Source organism: Haliaeetus leucocephalus, unplaced genomic scaffold (genome assembly GCF_000737465.1).
Source record: "Haliaeetus leucocephalus isolate CR32 unplaced genomic scaffold, Haliaeetus_leucocephalus-4.0 Scaffold339, whole genome shotgun sequence".
Classification (NCBI taxonomy): Eukaryota; Metazoa; Chordata; class Aves; order Accipitriformes; family Accipitridae; genus Haliaeetus; species Haliaeetus leucocephalus.
This window is the reverse complement of record NW_010972775.1, coordinates 3,705,559-3,723,659: the sequence shown is the minus strand read 5'-3', so window position 1 is coordinate 3,723,659 and position 18,101 is coordinate 3,705,559. Positions and strand designations below refer to the sequence as shown.

The 18,101-nt window shown below is 38.9% G+C and overlaps 1 protein-coding gene across 2 annotated transcripts; it reads right to left on the bottom strand.

Annotated features, from left to right (window-relative positions):
- Positions 1–711: 711 nt before the first annotated feature.
- On the bottom strand, positions 712–16,973 carry CHRNB4 (cholinergic receptor, nicotinic, beta 4 (neuronal)). 2 transcript variants are annotated; one of them, XM_010571661.1, is made up of 6 exons: positions 16,928–16,973; positions 9,073–9,206; positions 7,214–7,258; positions 6,978–7,087; positions 2,941–3,913; positions 712–852 (listed from the first exon to the last, which is right to left on the bottom strand). In XM_010571661.1, the coding sequence occupies exons 2-6, from the start codon at positions 9,184–9,186 to the stop codon at positions 712–714; spliced, it is 1,383 nt and encodes a 460-aa protein (XP_010569963.1). In that variant the 5' UTR covers positions 9,187–9,206; positions 16,928–16,973. The 2 variants fall into 2 exon arrangements, with proteins under 2 accessions (XP_010569963.1, XP_010569962.1); XM_010571660.1 differs by lacking the exon at positions 16,928–16,973 and adding an exon at positions 13,911–14,116 and having other exon boundaries at positions 9,073–9,218.
- Positions 16,974–18,101: the final 1,128 nt, after the last annotated feature.

Below are 18,101 nucleotides of genomic sequence, written 5' to 3'. Positions count from 1 at the left end.
AACATTTCAGGATTAAATCTATATAAAGGAAAATTTTACATTTTATTTGTATTTCATCATTGAACAGAGTATATACAGGTTTGTTTGTCATATATTAATTTGGCCTCTGTTGATCAATCAGCTATCAGAGATGGCAAGGAGAGAAACCTATTAGTGGTTATACTTAATAACCAGACATACTCAGAAGAATGTCTCTGTTTCTCAGTTCAGGTTTAAATATCATACTCAAACAGCTAAACAGTGATTCCACCTGTAAAGCTCTTCATAAATCAGTCACAAATAGTTTTGATGCATTTGAATGAAATAAATGTCATAGCAATACCTTCTTTGTAATAGGGAAATTGCAGAATTCTAAGGAAAGAAAATGTCCTTCCTGAGGCAATGTATGTAAAATACTTTTTAAATAATAATCCTTGTGAGCCAGGATGGCATACTGTACAGTAAATGCTTTTGTAATGTTCAGACTTCAAATAATTGAAAAAAGGACCAGGATATCACCAGAAATACTGAACTCGTTGGAAAAAATAGTAGTTTTCTGTTTGTTTTGTTTTTTTCCCCTACCACAATAAGTCAAGTTCTGCTTTACATTTCCCTACTCTAAATCTGATGTAAGAGCACATCAGTTGGCACCTCTGTGGATTTAACAGGGGGGAAACTGAGAGCAGAATGAGACTTAACATCTATGTAACTATTGACAGTTTTAAATGACAACTAAGGGTTCATGGCAGCAGTATGGTTTTGAAAAAGTGGCTGCAGAAATAATCCAACAGTCCCCAGGACACAAACAAGGACGAATATCCAGAGAAACAGCCTGTCCACTACCATGGCAACATACTTCCAATCTTCAATGACCTGGAAGAAAAAGCCAATTAAAGATATTAGCAATTTGTCATATTCTTTTGCTCTTCCTCTTGCTAATGCTGAGTTTTTGTTTATGAAAATAAAAGTAAACAAATCTGAAGGTTCAGGGAATAAACTGACTTTAGGCTTGGGAAGGGATTTTTCTCCTACAACCATTTTAGGCAGTGGTGAAAAATATTGTAAATATTTCTTAGCTGTCTTGGATGCACCAGGTACTGAGCGTGGCTGCTGGGTGGAAGCCAGTCCGGAATAACCTACACTCTAATCCAATTAAGGAATTTTTTTTCCTTTAATTTTGGTTTGCAGATGCTATTAATCTCAGTGGACAAAAATAGATGGTGTTTACTGCTGTTAAACAGGGTTAGCTTCAGAGTTCTTTTCTTGTCAGCAGTCATCCTAATCAAGGGTTTTAATGCATATTAATACTGCTGCTTTTATTAAAATCCCTTTTTGCCTTGCATATATTGTCTGTGAAAGTCATGGCCTTAGATTCTGTTCTCAAACTGAAGTGACTATCAGGCTATTGTTGTAAAGGGGGAATATGTCAATCTTCATTTGCATCTCAGGATTGATTATTTTATCCTCTCTCATTGATTCTAGTTACACATGGGACATCCTCACCTCAATGGCTTTACCTTGCTTGTCAATTATCTCATGTCTTATATTAGAACATTACGTATTTTTCCTTCAGTGCACACTTTTAATTTCCACTGCTGCTAATGGGAATTGTGTGCTTCTGAAATCATACTGTAGTAGATGTACATGAGCAGTTGTTATCAGACCATGATAATGAAGGAAGAAAGCAGAGATTAAAATTATGAACATAGAAAAGTGATATGTAATATCAGAGGACCCTGTGTGAAAAGCATTCAATTAATTTTAATGTATAAAATACCCTTGAAAATTGTTCTTAATATCACATGGAAGCTTTGTAGATCCTTTAAGTATGCAACACATTCTTGCAAGAATTTTTGAGCTATTAGAAAACTTTTTTTCTGCTCTATGAAGTCTGCTTCTGTTCAGTCAGTTTCAATGTTTACAAGCTCATGTCTAATGTTAATAGCTGATCTTCTTTATTTATATTGACAGTAATTTCAGTTAATAGAAAACATGAACTACTCAGTGGCATGCTCCTCAAGGGACTTCTGCAAGACCGGAAACCCAACTTTATTAAATCTGCTTGGCTGAGGGAGGGAGAGCAGAACAGAAATAGAGAACCTAGAGTCTGACTGGGATCTGGGTCACAGAGGGGACACTGGTAGGTATGAGGTTGATTTTTTTCCTAATCATGGGTGCTTGTCTAAACAAAACTCTGAACCATCTGAGTTTTTCCAAGCATTATTCACAGTGTATTCATATCAGCTTTAGTGTGCTAGCTAGTAGCACATGAGTAGGACAAGTGAGTAGGGCAGCAGCAGCACTGCTTAAATGCGTCCTGGATAAAGTACATCTTATAGCCAATAACAAGTCTGATTTAACTCAAATGAAAGAAGTGTCAGCTCTGCTGGCATTAGGATTTCGATCCTACCCATTATGTTTGCTATATGCGGACAGATATCTTAGCCCGGAGAGGGTGTTTGCAAAGGCATTTTACCAATTTTACTAAATCCCCTTTCTGTGCCCAATTAGGTAAATAAATGCTTGAACTGCAGGTAGATTGTTTCTGGTTAATGTGGCCTGGCCATGGGTTGAGTCACAGTCTTACCGAATACAATGAATAAAAATATTCTTTTTCTGACCTGGAACTAAATATTATTTCCCCCCCCCTGCCAAACACTACTTGCATGTGACAACATGGTGTTTTCAAGGGTGCTTCATGACTTACTGGGCAATCAACATTCTCTCTTTGTAGAAATAACCATGTTACTTTCCAGGAGAGTATTGGTGTTTACCAAATTGCTATTCATTAAGTTCTTTTAACAGCAAAAATTATTTCCTCTTATAAGCTATAGCTAGAATCTCTCTAAAAACTTCAGAATGACTAGGGAGTTCAAATATGCTTTCTGAAGACAGCGTGTTACAGGGGAGGACAGGAGATGAAGTTTGGAAAGACTGGGATGATTTCTCATTTTTACTTACACTCTGGTCGTTGTCATCACTTTTCATGTGCTCTGCTATAAAACTGACTCCATCAATTGCTTCTTGGACCTCAGGAGAAAATTTTGTGCCTGTTCTTAACCTAAAATCTCGATGGCTGCTGACATTGTCAAGAGTCTCAGTGATTTTCATATCACATTTTTTGGCAGAGGCTGTATTCAAAAAATAGGTAGAGTTCTTGTAGAAGTCAGCTGGCTCCATACAAGGATTCTCAGCTTTTGTCTTTTTGCAGTTGCACAGCTTTTGCCGTGGAGAATTATTTTCTGGACGCTTCATGAACAAGTAGGCTGGGAGTCTTTCAAGGAAAACCAGCTTTACCCAAGGGGGCATAGTGTGAGTACTTGGAGATCTATGGTGGACATTGAGTACACAGACACTGGTAACTATTGAGAAGGTCACTAGTACCATTGTAAACATGAGATACTTCCCAATCAGTGGAACATCTAGAGATGTTGGAGGGACTATTTTGGATATCAGCAGCAAGAACACAGTCAAGGCAAGCAACACAGATATGCATAAGGTCATTTTTTCACCACAGTCTGAAGGCAAGTAGAACACCAGGATGGCTAAGGATGTAATTAGCACACATGGAATGATAAGATTGATGGTATAAAAAAGAGGTTTCCTTTTGATAATGAAGTCATATGTCACATCGACATAATTGGGGTCCAAAGGATTTACAGTCCTTCTTCCTGGGAGTGCTACAATGTCCCACTCTCCACTTGGCGTGAAGTCGTCCATGCTTGCCATGGAAGTTTTAAGCACCATATCAATTTCTGTATGATCATATGTCCAAGACCGGAACTTTAATGTGCAGTTTTGTTGATCAAATGGGAAATGCTTAACTTCAATCTTGCAGGCACTCTTGTAAATGGCTGGTGGCAACCAGCGAATGCTTCCATTATTCTTTACAATTGCATTTGTGTAAAGTGAAACTTCGTATGTGCCATCCGCACTAATGAAACAAGAGGAAAGAAAAAGGAGAGAAGATAATAAAACATTAAGAGGAAAAACAGTTCAAAACAGAAAAGCTCTGACATTCTTGGTCTTGTGGGCCTCAGTTGTTCCTAGAATCAAAATTTAGTAATATTTTGATTTTGAAATCTATGTTGTAGGGAGGTATAACTTGATAGGGAGATTAATGTATGCATTTCTCCCAATCAGAGAATTTATATTTAGTCCAATACTTTAAAAATTATTTTATAAAATTATTATTAAATAATAAATATGCATCTCTGTTTCATCCAAAGAACTCAAAGTATTTTGTAAATGTTTGTTAAAGTAATTAAGGCTTACAACATCTCTGAAGGCTAGTAAAAATGACATCATCCAGCATGAAAATGGAGGTACCTTTGATCTGGAACACAGCCACTGCTAAGAGCACACAGCAACACTCCTAAATGACTTGGACGAGGAAATAAGGATGAGCAGTGTTAGTTAGAAATGCAGGGAGAGTGTAGGCAGAGGAAATGTAATTAGATGGTTTACAATTTATTACATCACTCCAGTTAATGTTTACTTATTACAAAATCAGAACAAACAAGCCACAGTGTTCTTACTGCCCACAAATAATCTTGGCTCTGTATCTCCTCCAACTGCCAAACTTCCACCAGGAGAGTCTTCTATGTTATGATGGGCCCTTTAATTCAGGGAGAAGATCATTATCAGTCAGTAGTCAATATCTTCTCCTATCCAATATTTCTGGGTGAACAACTTAGGGCTGTTTGACCTATGAAGTATCCTGAGGTAGAAATGTGAAGTGGTCAATTGCTGATAAATATTATTGAAATTTAGTGGGTTTGAGTCTATTCACTGCATCTTCTCACCTGTGCTATGCAACACCTTTCAAACTCAGCCAATCAGGCTACTAAAGAAAAGTGTAACAGTAGGAAGGAACAACTATCAGTGACTGTTTTTCCTGACAGATGAGGAAACTCAAAGATTTGTTCCTATGTCGATCAATCACTTTTATTAAAAACTGGGTTAGCCACTTAGTTATACTGCAAAGAAGAGTCTGTACTAGATACATCCCACATGCCTTCCTTTTGATAAACATATCTGTAAAGAAATGCACATAGCCTAAAGGCCATACGTTATCTGCAAAAATATAGGGTCAAACTCACTGCAAGTGAACAAACCAAGTTCAGCTGACTATGGTTAAGTAGCACCCTTTTATTTGAGTGGAAATGGGCCCCTTAAGAGTTAATAAAAAGTCTAATGAATCACTTGTTTGTTCACAAAACATCATGGAAAATAGGGCTATTTCAGTGCTAAAGTTGATTTTTTTTCTAAGCAGGGAAGTGTGACAAGTATCCAAGGCTTGGCACATGTGTAGCTGTTCTCCAGATCAGTTGCATTTGGCTCTGGAGAGGCCTCACGTTACCAATGCTGGTGCCTGGCACTGAGCTGAGACCCTTGTAGCTAACTCACGTAGGCATTGAAACAAACAGATGCAGAAGTGAGAGGCTGTAGTGTACAAGGGTCATTAGTTCATTGCCAATAAAATTGCTATTTTTTAGTAAAGAGGTTCTATCTTATTTCTCATACGTCTGTATCTCCCTGAGTTAGATTTACCATTATGCTGTAAAATGTACTGGGTAGACTCCTGGGCTGAGAATCTGTAGGTTCTTCTGCTGGCTGCCCTTGGCTCAGCTGTGGGATAGAGGCTGGGCTGCTTATGCTGTCTCAGTGGCCTCTGCAGTCCTGTGCACAGGCTACATATGGACAGAGCTGTGGGGCATGGGAATGCTCTTCGTGTTTTCTTTAGCACCTTCTTGAACTGACTGATGCCTTTGAAACACTGCTTCTGCAGCAGAAAGTTACAGGGGGTTGTCCTTTATCTAAAATTTTAATTTGAAGCTTTGTACTAATGTAAAAATCCAATATGGTGAGGCAAAAAGCTTGTTCCCATAGATTTAAGAAGCCTTTTAAAACTTTCTTTCCATTCTTATAATCCATTAAATGGTATCATTTGGAGAGTAAGGAAGAAAGCAGTAGAGGGTGGGGGACACAATTTACCAGAACAAGATTTGACCAGGCAGAGTACATCCTAATCCACTGGCTGAATTATTTTGTGACTAATACAATAGTTTTAAGTATTTCTCAAATCTGATTTCCAGCAGTAGGATTCTAGGGACTTAACTCAGTTATATATAACTTCCTAAGTTTCCCATCTGTATATGTTCATAAACCATCACGTGTTTCTGAGTTCATTGTTTTTCAAAGTATCATAAAAGTATATTATAAGTTTTGATTTTTTTTTTCTCAAAGTCTTGATATCATCCACTTCAAGGCTTTGCTAGAGACTTAAAAACAAAGCAAAGCAAAACAAAATTGGCAGTTAGCTGTTTGTTTGAAAGAAGAACTGAAGTATGGTCTAGCACCAGGCTTTTATTTTTCTCAGTACTGTAAAGCAACAGGGTCAAGTGTTGACAGATTTATTACATATTCTTATAATTGATTCTTTATTGCTTTATGAAAACAGGACATAATTTGTTTTTGTAAATGAATATTAACTCATGGAGTTCTGGTACATGTGAAGTTTGTAACAGATTTGTGTTCTGGGGTTTGTGGTGGAAGGGAGGGGGGAAGAAGAAGTAGGAGACAAAAATGTAGCTCAGAACCTAGGATGTCCAATAGAATTCCAGATGTCTTATCTCCTTGCAAGCATGACCAGTTATGGCTGCGCTTGTACTTACAATTAATGCTTTCCATATAGTCTAGTTTGATATACATCTGAGTCTCAGTTGTGAGCCTTGTCACAGATCCCCTGGTGTTTTAACAGCTCACACTGCAGACATGCTCCAAGTCTGCTGGAATTTCTTTAACCAGAGCCCTGATTTTACTAAAATTATCTTTGATGCCAGTACCCCAGTCAGATACACTTGATACTGTCTAAAAGTTACAAAATTCAGTTTTAGAATTTTATCAGACCTACTTCATTGGTTCTGATGGTTGTTTCTTGATACACGGTTAAAGTTTTGTTCACTGTCTGCATAAACCACAGAAGTTTTACTTACTTATTGTAAAGCACAATGTCTGGCAACCAGATGTGTTTTGCAGGTATTCTCAGCTTATTTATTCCTTCATAGTCAGAGGGCTTCCAAGCCAAACGATAATCAATCCACTCCTAAGAGAAGAATTGTACAGTAGTGATGGGAGTAGCCAGATCAGCACTAACAAAACAATCACTGTGATGGAGTGAAAGCAGTTGCATTTGTGGCTTGCAAGAGCATGCCTCTGTGGGTTTGGTTACCTGGTTCAGCCAGACATTTGTAGTCATGATCTGCTCCCGTTCATTCTGCAGCGAAAAAGAGAGAGAAGAGTAGTCCTCTAAAATGTTTCAGTTTATTGCAGTAATAAGATTTATTCAGTAGGCTTTTGAGGATATCTCCAACTGTGCAGCATGATTTCATCCAGTGTATTTCAAGACAGGCATTTCTCTGCTGGTAATATGGCCAGTCTTGCGCACATACTGATGATAAATAGTAACCCCACAAGTGTAGAGCTCCAAGTGGCTTTTAACAAGGACATTTGTGACTGGAGTATGGCTATTTGGGAACAATAACCACCACTCTGCTGAGCTGATTTCTGCCCCCTTACCCCTTGTGGATTTGATTTGAAACAGAAGGCATATTTGACCACCAGGAAGGCCTAGATTAACTTGTATGAGGTTTATGTAAGGTTTTGCCATGTAAGCTCTCAGCTGGCAAGCTCTGCTTCATGAAACCACTGTCGCTCTGGACAGCAGTCCAGAAGAGAAGTCTCTCTGCAGCAGATCTGTATGGCTGGGGCTCTACTGAAGGGGCAAGGTAGGAGGTCGAAGAGTCAGGAGGATTTCTGCAGGAAAACAGGTTAATTCTCTGATCCTGAAGATGCTTGAGATTGTCAGAGCCTATAAGATGCTTAATTTTATTTTGTGCTTGAAGACTGAGGATACAGAGGGACTGAGCTGTGCCATTCTTGATCCTAGCCCATTCATCTACTCTGTTTAGGTTGTTGATTGCTGGGGCCTGTGGGGGCAAGGCACCTCGCTTTTTATGCCCAGAATCTGCAATCTGGGAGGACACTGTGCTAGTGGTGGCAGTGCACTGTGTGAGGAGGCATGTCTGTGTCCAGGTGGAATTCTCCAGGAGAGAGGGAGCACTTGTCCCAGAGTCATCTGGTATACATGACAGTATATCCTGTATAAATCAGCCTGCACATATATAGGAAAGCTCATCTGCTTGTATAGTTTCCCTTATGTTCCATGAGTGTCTGTCTTTTCTTCTTGAGTTTCAGAATATAAATTATATAGGTCTCTTAAAGTTTGCAGCCGTCCAGTCACTGGCCCACACACAAATTCTGGCAGGGAGGCAGTCATCTGTATCATCTTTTTCATCCAGAGAGAGAGCAGCAGACTTGAAAGCCCCGATTCAGGAAATTATCCCCACTTATGTGCTGGATCTTGTTCCCACTGCACTTAATGCTAAACCTCTCTTGGCACTGAGGTGTATATTTGTGCCTTGGAAGAACTGTTAAACACATGCTAACCTTGTGACTGAAAATGTCTTTCAGACCCATTGAAGTAATTTTTATTGAATATGAGGAGTTGCTTACATGAGGATTGTTTTAACCACATTAAACTATTCCAGCCAGAATTAACATGTCTTTTTCTTTACAATATTTCACTGTTCTTTGCTGATATGCCTGATATGCCATGAGATGTTGAGCTGGCTTTGTAGCTTGTTTTCAGGCCATTAAACCAGATTTCTTTGATGCAAACAGCAGAAGATCGTTTAGCATTGTATACACAGTCCAGGATAGGTCCTGACCTGGTGTAACTTACTGTAGCTGTACTGAAATCACTGGAACGATTTTGATTTTTTGATCAATCAAATTTTATTGGCTGAAGATCTGGCCACTGTTCTTTATTGCTTAGGCATAGATTGATCTCCCTGTTGTAGCTGCATTCTGAAGTATAAAACCAGTAAATTGCCATGTATGGGCCCTGCCTATTAAGTATTATTATGTAAACTAGAAAATAACAGGGACATAGTAATACCAATATGATTTTTACTTAGAGTACTGTGCAGGTAGTAATGAATTAAAAGGCATAGCCTAATTTGAACTTACCACGCTGATGAGCTGTGCCAAGGAAACCTGCAATTCTATAGATACCAACTGGGATGAGTTGACAGCTGGTCGAATTAACTTATTGTACCTGTCAGGACTCAGTAGGTGGTTCATTAACTTTTCTTCAGCATCTGCTGCGGTGCTTCCTGTAAAACATCACGTAACAGGACTTCAGAAAGGAGACCAAGAGACATGATGTAGGGATCACAGAATTTCTGTGCATCAGATTGTCTTCATGAAATAATGAGGGCTTTTGATTTTGTAAAGACTGTAGGCTTGTGTGAACAGAAGGATATGGTGCTTGCACCAATATCTGTTCTGAAGTTGACTGTCTTTCACAGAGCATAGATCAAAGCAGATAAATCAGAACCCTTTGGGTTTTTTCATGGTAAAATGTAAAGCTCAAGTTGATAGATACTTTTGGGAGTACATTGAGAAATAGAAACGGGGAGCAAACCACTCTCTTAATAACAGAGGAAGAACGTTTCAATGATCCAAATGCAGGGAGTCTGGCTGCGACTTCTCTCTTTAGTGTTGTAGGAGACAGAGTTGCAGGCAGGTGTACAAATTGAAAGACTGATCTGTGTAGGGAAAACCAGGGGATGAGCTGCAGGAGCCATAAGGGATTTTTAATGATTGAAAGCTCTTTGGTAGCTAGTGATGTTTCTGTTTCAGCATGATTTTATTTGAAAACCTGAGGCAGTATGTAAGCCTTATTTTATGTGGAAACAAAACCAAATTTATGGACTAGCACAAATACCGTAAACCTTAGATGGCCAAAGCTGGAGTTTAGTGACTGCAAAATAAGGTATCTGCAGGATGCTATCAAACAAGCCTCAGCATTCGCCATGGAGCAGAACAGCCTGTGGCACAACCCCAGAGGTAACTGCATCTGTTCCCATGTTCTTGCGTGTGGTTTTTAAAGCCATTCTAGTGGACTTTTCAAACCACTATTGACCACTGAATAATACTGATGACTAAGGTCCTGGTAATGTCCTGCCAACAGAATTGACCCAGAGAGATTCTGCTCTGTGTCTAGTAATTCTGTGTTGTGTTATACAGCTGACAGTGATGGACACAGGTGTTAATGAAAACAGATTCTAATCCAATTGATAGAATGATTCTTCCATAGGAAAGGGCACCTAACTCAACCCTAGATATTGCAGAATTGAGGATAGTGTCCCTACAGCATATTTGCTTTATTATTCCCCAGAGCATTTCCACACAGCAAAAACCACTGGCCATGCAAGTATTTTAAATTTGCGGTACATAAAAAAACCAGAACAAATTAATGTTATAGCATATCCATGAGATCCAGAGAAAGGCAGACATCAAAAGGCCAGGATTACCTAAGTAGCCAAAGTTTGTGTGCATTTCTAGAAGGTGCCTAGTTTCTATGTGAATTGGGCTGTAAGTTGCTAGGGGGAACAAGTCTCTCCTGAAACTTGGTACCTGTGAATTCCACTCAGATTAAAAAAATACTCTAAGAACTTCTTGTTTGATCCAGTAAGAAAGTGGAGACACATAAAAGGAAACAATATTGAACAGATTTTTCACATCTAAGAACAGCTTTTACTCAAGCTCTGGAGAAAGGTTGAGGTAAACACCAGGCTTGTTTTAATTCTTTTAAGAGCAGCAGATGCTGTGGCATTGGTAGCGCAAATTTTGTCACATATACTTAACCATAACATTGCTCTTCAGAATAGGCTTCTCAAACACTTCCCAAGCCATTTGGGAAAACAAATTTGGATGAATACATCTGTGTTTGTTGGGTCAGTTTGTTTTTTGATTCATACTTGCTTTGTACCTCCCTGCAAGTCATTATAAAAGCCCTAGTACCATGTGATATTTTAATATTACATTTATTCTCAGTGTAAGCCTGCCTAATCAAAGGCTTATCAAGCTAGAGCTATGTTGATCCTTGCTAAGCTTCAGATTCTGTTTTTTCTGATGTATTGCAATCAAGATAGAGCTAAGTTTGATACTGTGAAGAAAATGGGGCTGTACTCTAGGAATGAGTTGATCTGTGTTTATAAGGATAGGTGGGAAGCCTTGTGGTAGCTAAAGAGAGAATCTTGGTTAAAGTGATTTTATTATGTTGTTTTGTTTTGTGTGGTGTTTGTTGTTTTGTTGTGTTTTTTTTAACAAACATTCCTGCTGTTGCATATGTAAGTGACATAAGCAGATGGCTATAATTCAAATATAATTAAATTGCCATTTGGTTTGTTTCATACAGTGATCACTGAATGCTGCTAGCAATGACAGTGAGCTCTTGTTTGAATTGATAAATATGTTTTCACTGTGTTGCCATCTTTTTCTGTAAATATTCTAGCATATGGAGTATTTGCTAAGCAGCAAGTAAGAAGTAGAAACTGCAGAATATTTGCAGAAAGCTAATTCTGAATTTGTGATAATCCTATTCTCTGAAACCTGGTTTTAGCAATCATAGTAGTCTGGTCTGCAAATCAAAACATACTGTGGGGTCTGCATGTCTGATGAGAACAGCTCAGATTTTGAAGTACTGACTCAATGAACTATGTAGGTGAATGACAGGCCATGACAATTATAAAAAATGGTTTGTTAATAATGAATCCCTTTAAGAAATTATTATCTGTTCTTAGGGAAGGGGTTCCTGTAATAAATAATTCTTTATAAAATTGCCATCCCATCCCAACCTTTAAATAACTTAATAATCAGAAATAACGATCGAAGGGGCTCTTCACTCGTCTCTCTCAGATGCCTGTATCAAAATACCGCTAGATGTCAGCAGTGTACTGCTTTAAAGGTTGCTAAATCCACTGTAAATAACATGTAAAAATGAGTGATTCTTGTATAATTTTTCTAATCTATTTTTCCATTACCAATCTACATATTAACCAGATGCCACCTAATGAGAACAAAATTACCAGGCATTCAAGTTCATCTTTATATGCATGAAATCATCATAAATTTACGTCAGTAGCCATGCGTTTGAAACTACTCTTTTGCCTCTCATAGTTGGAAGAAACAAAAGTGCACAGTTTCCCTTGCAAACTGTTTTTTCCAAATAGCAGTAATCACCAGAAATGTTGCAGAGGACAGACTGATGCTTTTAGACAAATGATTTTAACAAGAATGATGAAGCAGTCCTAATTTGGGGGTGGAGTATTTTTGTGTACTGAAAGCAGTAACAGTGAAAACACATTGGGGTGGAACCTGAGCTAGGAAAATTGTTTCAGCTTCACTGAACATGCTACACGTCTGCTCCATGACAAGGGGAGCAAATTGCCGTATAACTTGCAGTACACATTCTGCAGTAAGTTTGTTTTCTCTGTGGGAGTATGACCATAAAAAAAAAATTGCATCAGGATGCTTCCAATTCCAATTTCACAGCAGAAGAAAAAACCCACAGACTTCATTCAGTCCCCTGTGCAAACTTTCCCTTTGACATGTTCTAAATTAAATATATAAAATGAAATAACTAGTCATCTTGTGTTATGTTGTTTATTTTCAGTGTAATGACAAATATGTTGAAGTGATTTCCACAGAACAGAATAAGGAGCAATGTTGACAAATACAGGCAAGTGCACTGTTACCACTGTCTAAATTGCAAAATTTAACATAAGGCATGTTTCATCTGTTTCCCTGACTTTGGTTATTTTAATAAATGTTGAAATAGCATTTGTTTAGAAATAATATATTGTAGCACATGTGGTCATTTTTGTTCTTTCCTCTCTCACAAATAACTTAAGTGGACAATGGTGACATATCAAATTCCCATCTGTAATTTGTAAAGAGCAAACAAGAAGCAGCAATAAGACAATCCCATTATCTTATCTGAAATGACTTCATGATGTTGTTACTTCTCAGCATACTCTTGAGTAAAAAGATTTATACTACCTCTTAGAACAATGCATGCTAATTTGGAACACTTATTGTTCCAATGGATGTAGTGGTGAATTTACTGTATTTTAAAGACTATTTTAATTTCTGCACTGCAATTAATGCAACTAAAAAGGAAATACTAATGGGTTAAAAGTGTGTAATCTAAGAATATAAAGTAGGCCCTCACTCTTCATTTGTTACAAAGCAGATGTTTTCTAAAGTTGCCTTTCAGTGACTGAAGAAACAAAACAACTGGGGGATGAATAGGTAATTATGGGAAAGATGTGATTTTTGTGTCAGTTCAATTTCAGCCGGTTTCACTCTGAACAGTTCAGTGGAGTCCCTCTGTGGGAAGAAGCTCCCATGGTAAATGCACTATTTCATGCTGCTGTCGGGCTGTGCGTGTTGACTAAAGCATATGCAAGAAATCCTGGCGGACTAAAGAAAATGTTCTTAATGTATGTTTGCTTTTTTTTAGCATATATTTACATATTTCAACTTAATTTAAACTATTTACATACTAATCAAACAATTAGGAAGTATGAACTTTGCAAAATATGTGAACTTGAGCCAATAATTAGAGGGGTGATATCTGTCTTATGTTCTCTGTTGGACATGACATGGTTAATTTTTTTTTTTTTCACTCTGAGCACAATACCTGCTTTTCCCATCACAGATGATCCTGGGAGCATCTAAAGGGATATTATTTAGTGATTATCATTGTTATCTCCTACTGCTCTGTCATTTTATGTCCAACTTACTGTCTGTCCGTATGCATCGTAGGGGACTTGCTGATACCGAACAAGCCAGAAACAACACTAAAATAATCAATTTCATGCATCCTCTTAAAGTCTTAAAGTCTGCAGCCTACTAGGGTGATAGTTACAAATGAGAGCTTATATCACAGTTCTATCTCCTAGCCCTGAAAGCTATTGCTGTTCTGCAAACTGTATCTGAAAGAAAAGATCACTTACCGTTAAAATAAAAGGAGCCCACTACAAAGAGAAAGAGGGTGTATGTATTCCTCATGGCAATAACACGAAGAGGTGGATTGCTGTTCTTCAGTTAAGACAGCTGGCAATAGGCTCTGCTGTCAGGGATGCACAAGGAAGAGATGTAAAAGCAAACCTGAATCTTGGAGGTATTAAATGCCTGGAAAGAGACAGACAGTAGGACCTGGCAGAAGCATTCTGCAAAGTGGAGTTTTCGTGAGCATAGTGGTCCCTCCCCCTTTGCAGCTGTTTAAAGAGCTTTGTGAAGAGGAAAAGCACATAAGAAGAGGGAACATAATGTGATAATGTTGAATAAGAGGAAATGAAAGAGTAAGCTAAGCAACATGATCTGCAAAACACAACTGCTTAATTCTTGCTACTAGATAACATTTAGAAGGCTTTCTAGTTAAGTGCAGTGGATGAGAATAGCTGTGTGGCAAGAGTTTGTGCCAGAAGACCTGTTAGTGAAAGACATGTCAATAAATTATAGCCCTAGCAGAGGGTAATTTTCTGTGTCAAGAGAAAGTTGATTGCCTACTGCCAGCCCGTTTCCACTCCAAGGCCCACACGTGATCTTTCTAAACTAGAACTCCAAAAGGCTTTTTGGGGGCAGCAGGAGAGGAACAGACAATTTGTTGTCATTAACATTTGACAGGATTTTAAAAAGAAAGCTAAAGCAGCCTATTGAGAAATAGCAGTAACTATAAAGACACTGCAGAGAGCACTAGAGAAATTCTGTGGAAGTCATATTTTACAGCTGAAGAGTATAGAGTATCATGTGTTTTTGGACTTGCCATGGGAAGATTTGTGTAGAAGGAGGGGGAAAGAAGATCTTACATGCCCTTTGCAAGCACTGTAGGACAGGCCGAAGTCCCTGGATAGAAAAAAAATGTGCTAATCTTCTAAATACTGTTTTATCTCCATATTGACATTCCTCTGCTTCAACTGGCCACAAGATGCAGTTCTGCTATTGTCTCATCTCCCAACAGTCTAACACCATTGGCTGGAGTAGAGGCATTCCTGATTTACCAGCATAACACACCAGACTTCTGCATCTAGTACAGTTGCTACCTGACTGGGGTTATTTGGAGAAGGTCACCTGCTGCTGTTTTTAGGCAAGCTGTCAGTGTAGTGTTGAACAACTCATTGCCTTCTCCCTACATGTTTAGCCACCTTCTTTTCACTAAATAGGCCAGTATGTTATAACTTTGTTGTCTTTAAAGGAGCTGCCATCAGAGGTAACCCAATATGTAAAGAGAGTCTGCTAAAATCATTTGTAACTGTACTATCTACAATCTATGTAACTCCTCTAAACAGTCTATTATTTTTGGCTCATTTCTTTAAGGAAGGAGGATGGATTCAGTGAGACAAATGTAAAAGCACTCACTGCATGGACTTCCACTTGTATAAAACAAGCTGTTAAAAGTCAGCTTTGATGAAGTGGCTTGTGCTGTTGCCTTCCCTTACTCTGAAAACTCAAGGTATGTCGACTATACTGTATCCTCCACTGAGGATTCCCAGTAGTTCTTTAAAAAGCTCACACCCTTCTACCATGAGAAGAATGGCTTGTACCTTCTCAACTTTCTTCACCTGCAATCTCAAACAATTTCCTTTAATATACCTTTAATGTAACACCCTCCGTTATAATCTCTCAGGTTTTATAGTGTTTTTAACTTTAAAAGATATAAAACTTTGATCTCTTGTAACTAGTAAACTTGTATATATATAAAAGTGATCACTTTGTTTAGAGGTGGATTTATTGCTTCTTAATGCTATGCAAACATCTCTGATGATAAAACATTCTGTGGATTATGGAGGAATCGATGGTTGATGATTTCTGTATACTCAAAAGATTTTTGCAGCACACTTGCCTGTTGTTAGCCTTAGCAACATAAATGTGCTTATCTTAATGATTAGGTCCAGCCTGGTATGAAAGATCCCCTGTGCTAGCTCCTGCCTGTTATTTTAAGTCTTTTTTTTGTGTGTGCTTTCATCACTTCCTTTTCCCTCTTATTCACTATCTGTTAGCTGGAATTGATTTAAATTGGGGTGGTTTAGCCCGGAGAAGAGAAGGCTCCAAGGAGACCTTAGTGTGGCCTTTCAGCACTTAAAAGGGGCTTACAAGAAAGATGGGGACAGACTTTTTAGCAAGGCCTGTTGCAATGTGACAAGGGGTAATGGTTTTAAACTAAAAAAGGGTAGATTCAGACTAGATATAAGGAAGAAATTTTTTATGATGAGGGTGGTGAAACACTGGGACAGGTTGTCCAGAGAGGTGGCAGATGCCCCATCCCTGGAACATTCAAGGTCAGGCTGGATGGGGTTCTGAGCAACCTCATCTAGTTGAAGATGTCCCTGCTTATTGCAGGGGGGTTGGACTAGATGACCTTTAAAGGTCCCTTCCAACCCAAACCATTCTATGATTCTAAATGGGAGTTAGAATTCTTACCTCAAAATAGTGTGGGAACTGAGGGGGAGGAGAATAGTTTCAGTGAGACAAACAGGAGACCAGTCATTGTGGGGACATCGACTTGGATGAAAAAAGCCGGTGCAATCCTAGTGAGTACATGTGACTAGATTAACTGCATGAAGATATAACACTATTTCTCTGCTTTCCTCCAGCATTTAATTAACAGTATGTAGAAATGGAGCCTTCCCACAGAAAATTACTCTCTTGTAATAGTCACAAACGCTAGGAGGTGTGTCCCAAGCAAAGTGTTTATGCTGAGCCCTCCAATTCTTGCTTCTCACTACATTCCGCTTGGCTTGTACCTCATCAGAGGCTTGTATGGTCAGAGACCTTGCTATACTCTTCAGCCGGCTGGGCAATGTTGGCTTTCACAATGTGCGGGGAATTGCTCTCAAGGAGCTGTGCCTTCAGTTACTAAGGATCTGTTTGGGCAAAGCACCAGTCTGCTGGGGAAGAAAGACTGCATCTTTTTCTCTGTTTTTACTTTCTGATATCTGACCTATTTCTCCTCAAAGGCAAATCTTCCATCTGCCAAAGCAGCCTCTGTGCTTTTGCAGCAGTTACAGGAGTAACAGATGTATGGACCCTGAAGTCACTGTGCTTGTACCATCTACACTGCTTGATGCTTGAGAGTTGAATAGCAGCTCAAGATGTAACAAAACAGATTGGGATTGCTTCACCAAAGCAGTGGGCCATCACAGAGCCAAAGGATCACAGATTATTCACTGATTGCACTATTTTTGCTGCTGAAGCTGAGATGGGCAGGGAGAATTACCACAGCTGGTTTTTCTTCTCTCTGGCCATATACGTTCCTTTGCCATTCACTTGTGTTCATTCATTCTGACAGATCACTGAAGGTCTTCCTTGATCACTCGTGCTATGCAATCATTTTATCCACAGTGATGCTGCAGGATTCCATTTATCCATTAAGCTGAGATCCTGAAATGAAAAGTCTTTTTAGTAGACATTAGCATATGTGATATTCTGGATTTGCATGTGCAAGCATGGGAATAGCATGGCAGAGTCCCATCCACTGAACTGGCTGGGGGTTTGTTCCTGGTACTGTAATGCTTTGCATGCCTTAGGATATTAGAGCTTTTAGATGCATGAGGAATGCAAGATGTCCAAGTGCCCAGGAAAGCTGGCAGTCCCCTTTTGTGGATTTATCATGGTGATTTCAAGCTGCCACTTGCATTAGGAAAGAGCCAGTCAGAAATGCTGGAGCTTTCAAAGTGGAAGCAACCTGGGATGCAGCCTGCCTCCTTAATGAGACAGGTACAGGTATTGGCAGATTGCTGCAAAAATAAATGCTTCCAGGTGGAAAGCCACAATTGGTTTCCAGTAGTTGGACACTGAAATAAAGTTCAGGTCTGAGCTCATGGCTAAACTGAATCAATAAGGGACTTCAGATCATCTAACAAGATACTGGCCTTACAGAACACACAGGACTGACATACTGTTGCAGTAGCAGAACAGCTGTCACATTCTGATTGCAAATTGCTACAGAAAACGGCAACTAATGTCCAATTTTGTTTTTCTAGCGCCTTACATCTGAGTGAACTTTAATGGTATCTGCCAAGGTCCTGGTTCATCTCATCAGCAGTAAGGCATACTGTGCTCTCTGATCAGTTGAAAAATGGAACTTCTTAGAACTAACTTCTGCAAATACCCAACATGGCCCTTTGCAGGTAAAATCATAGTTT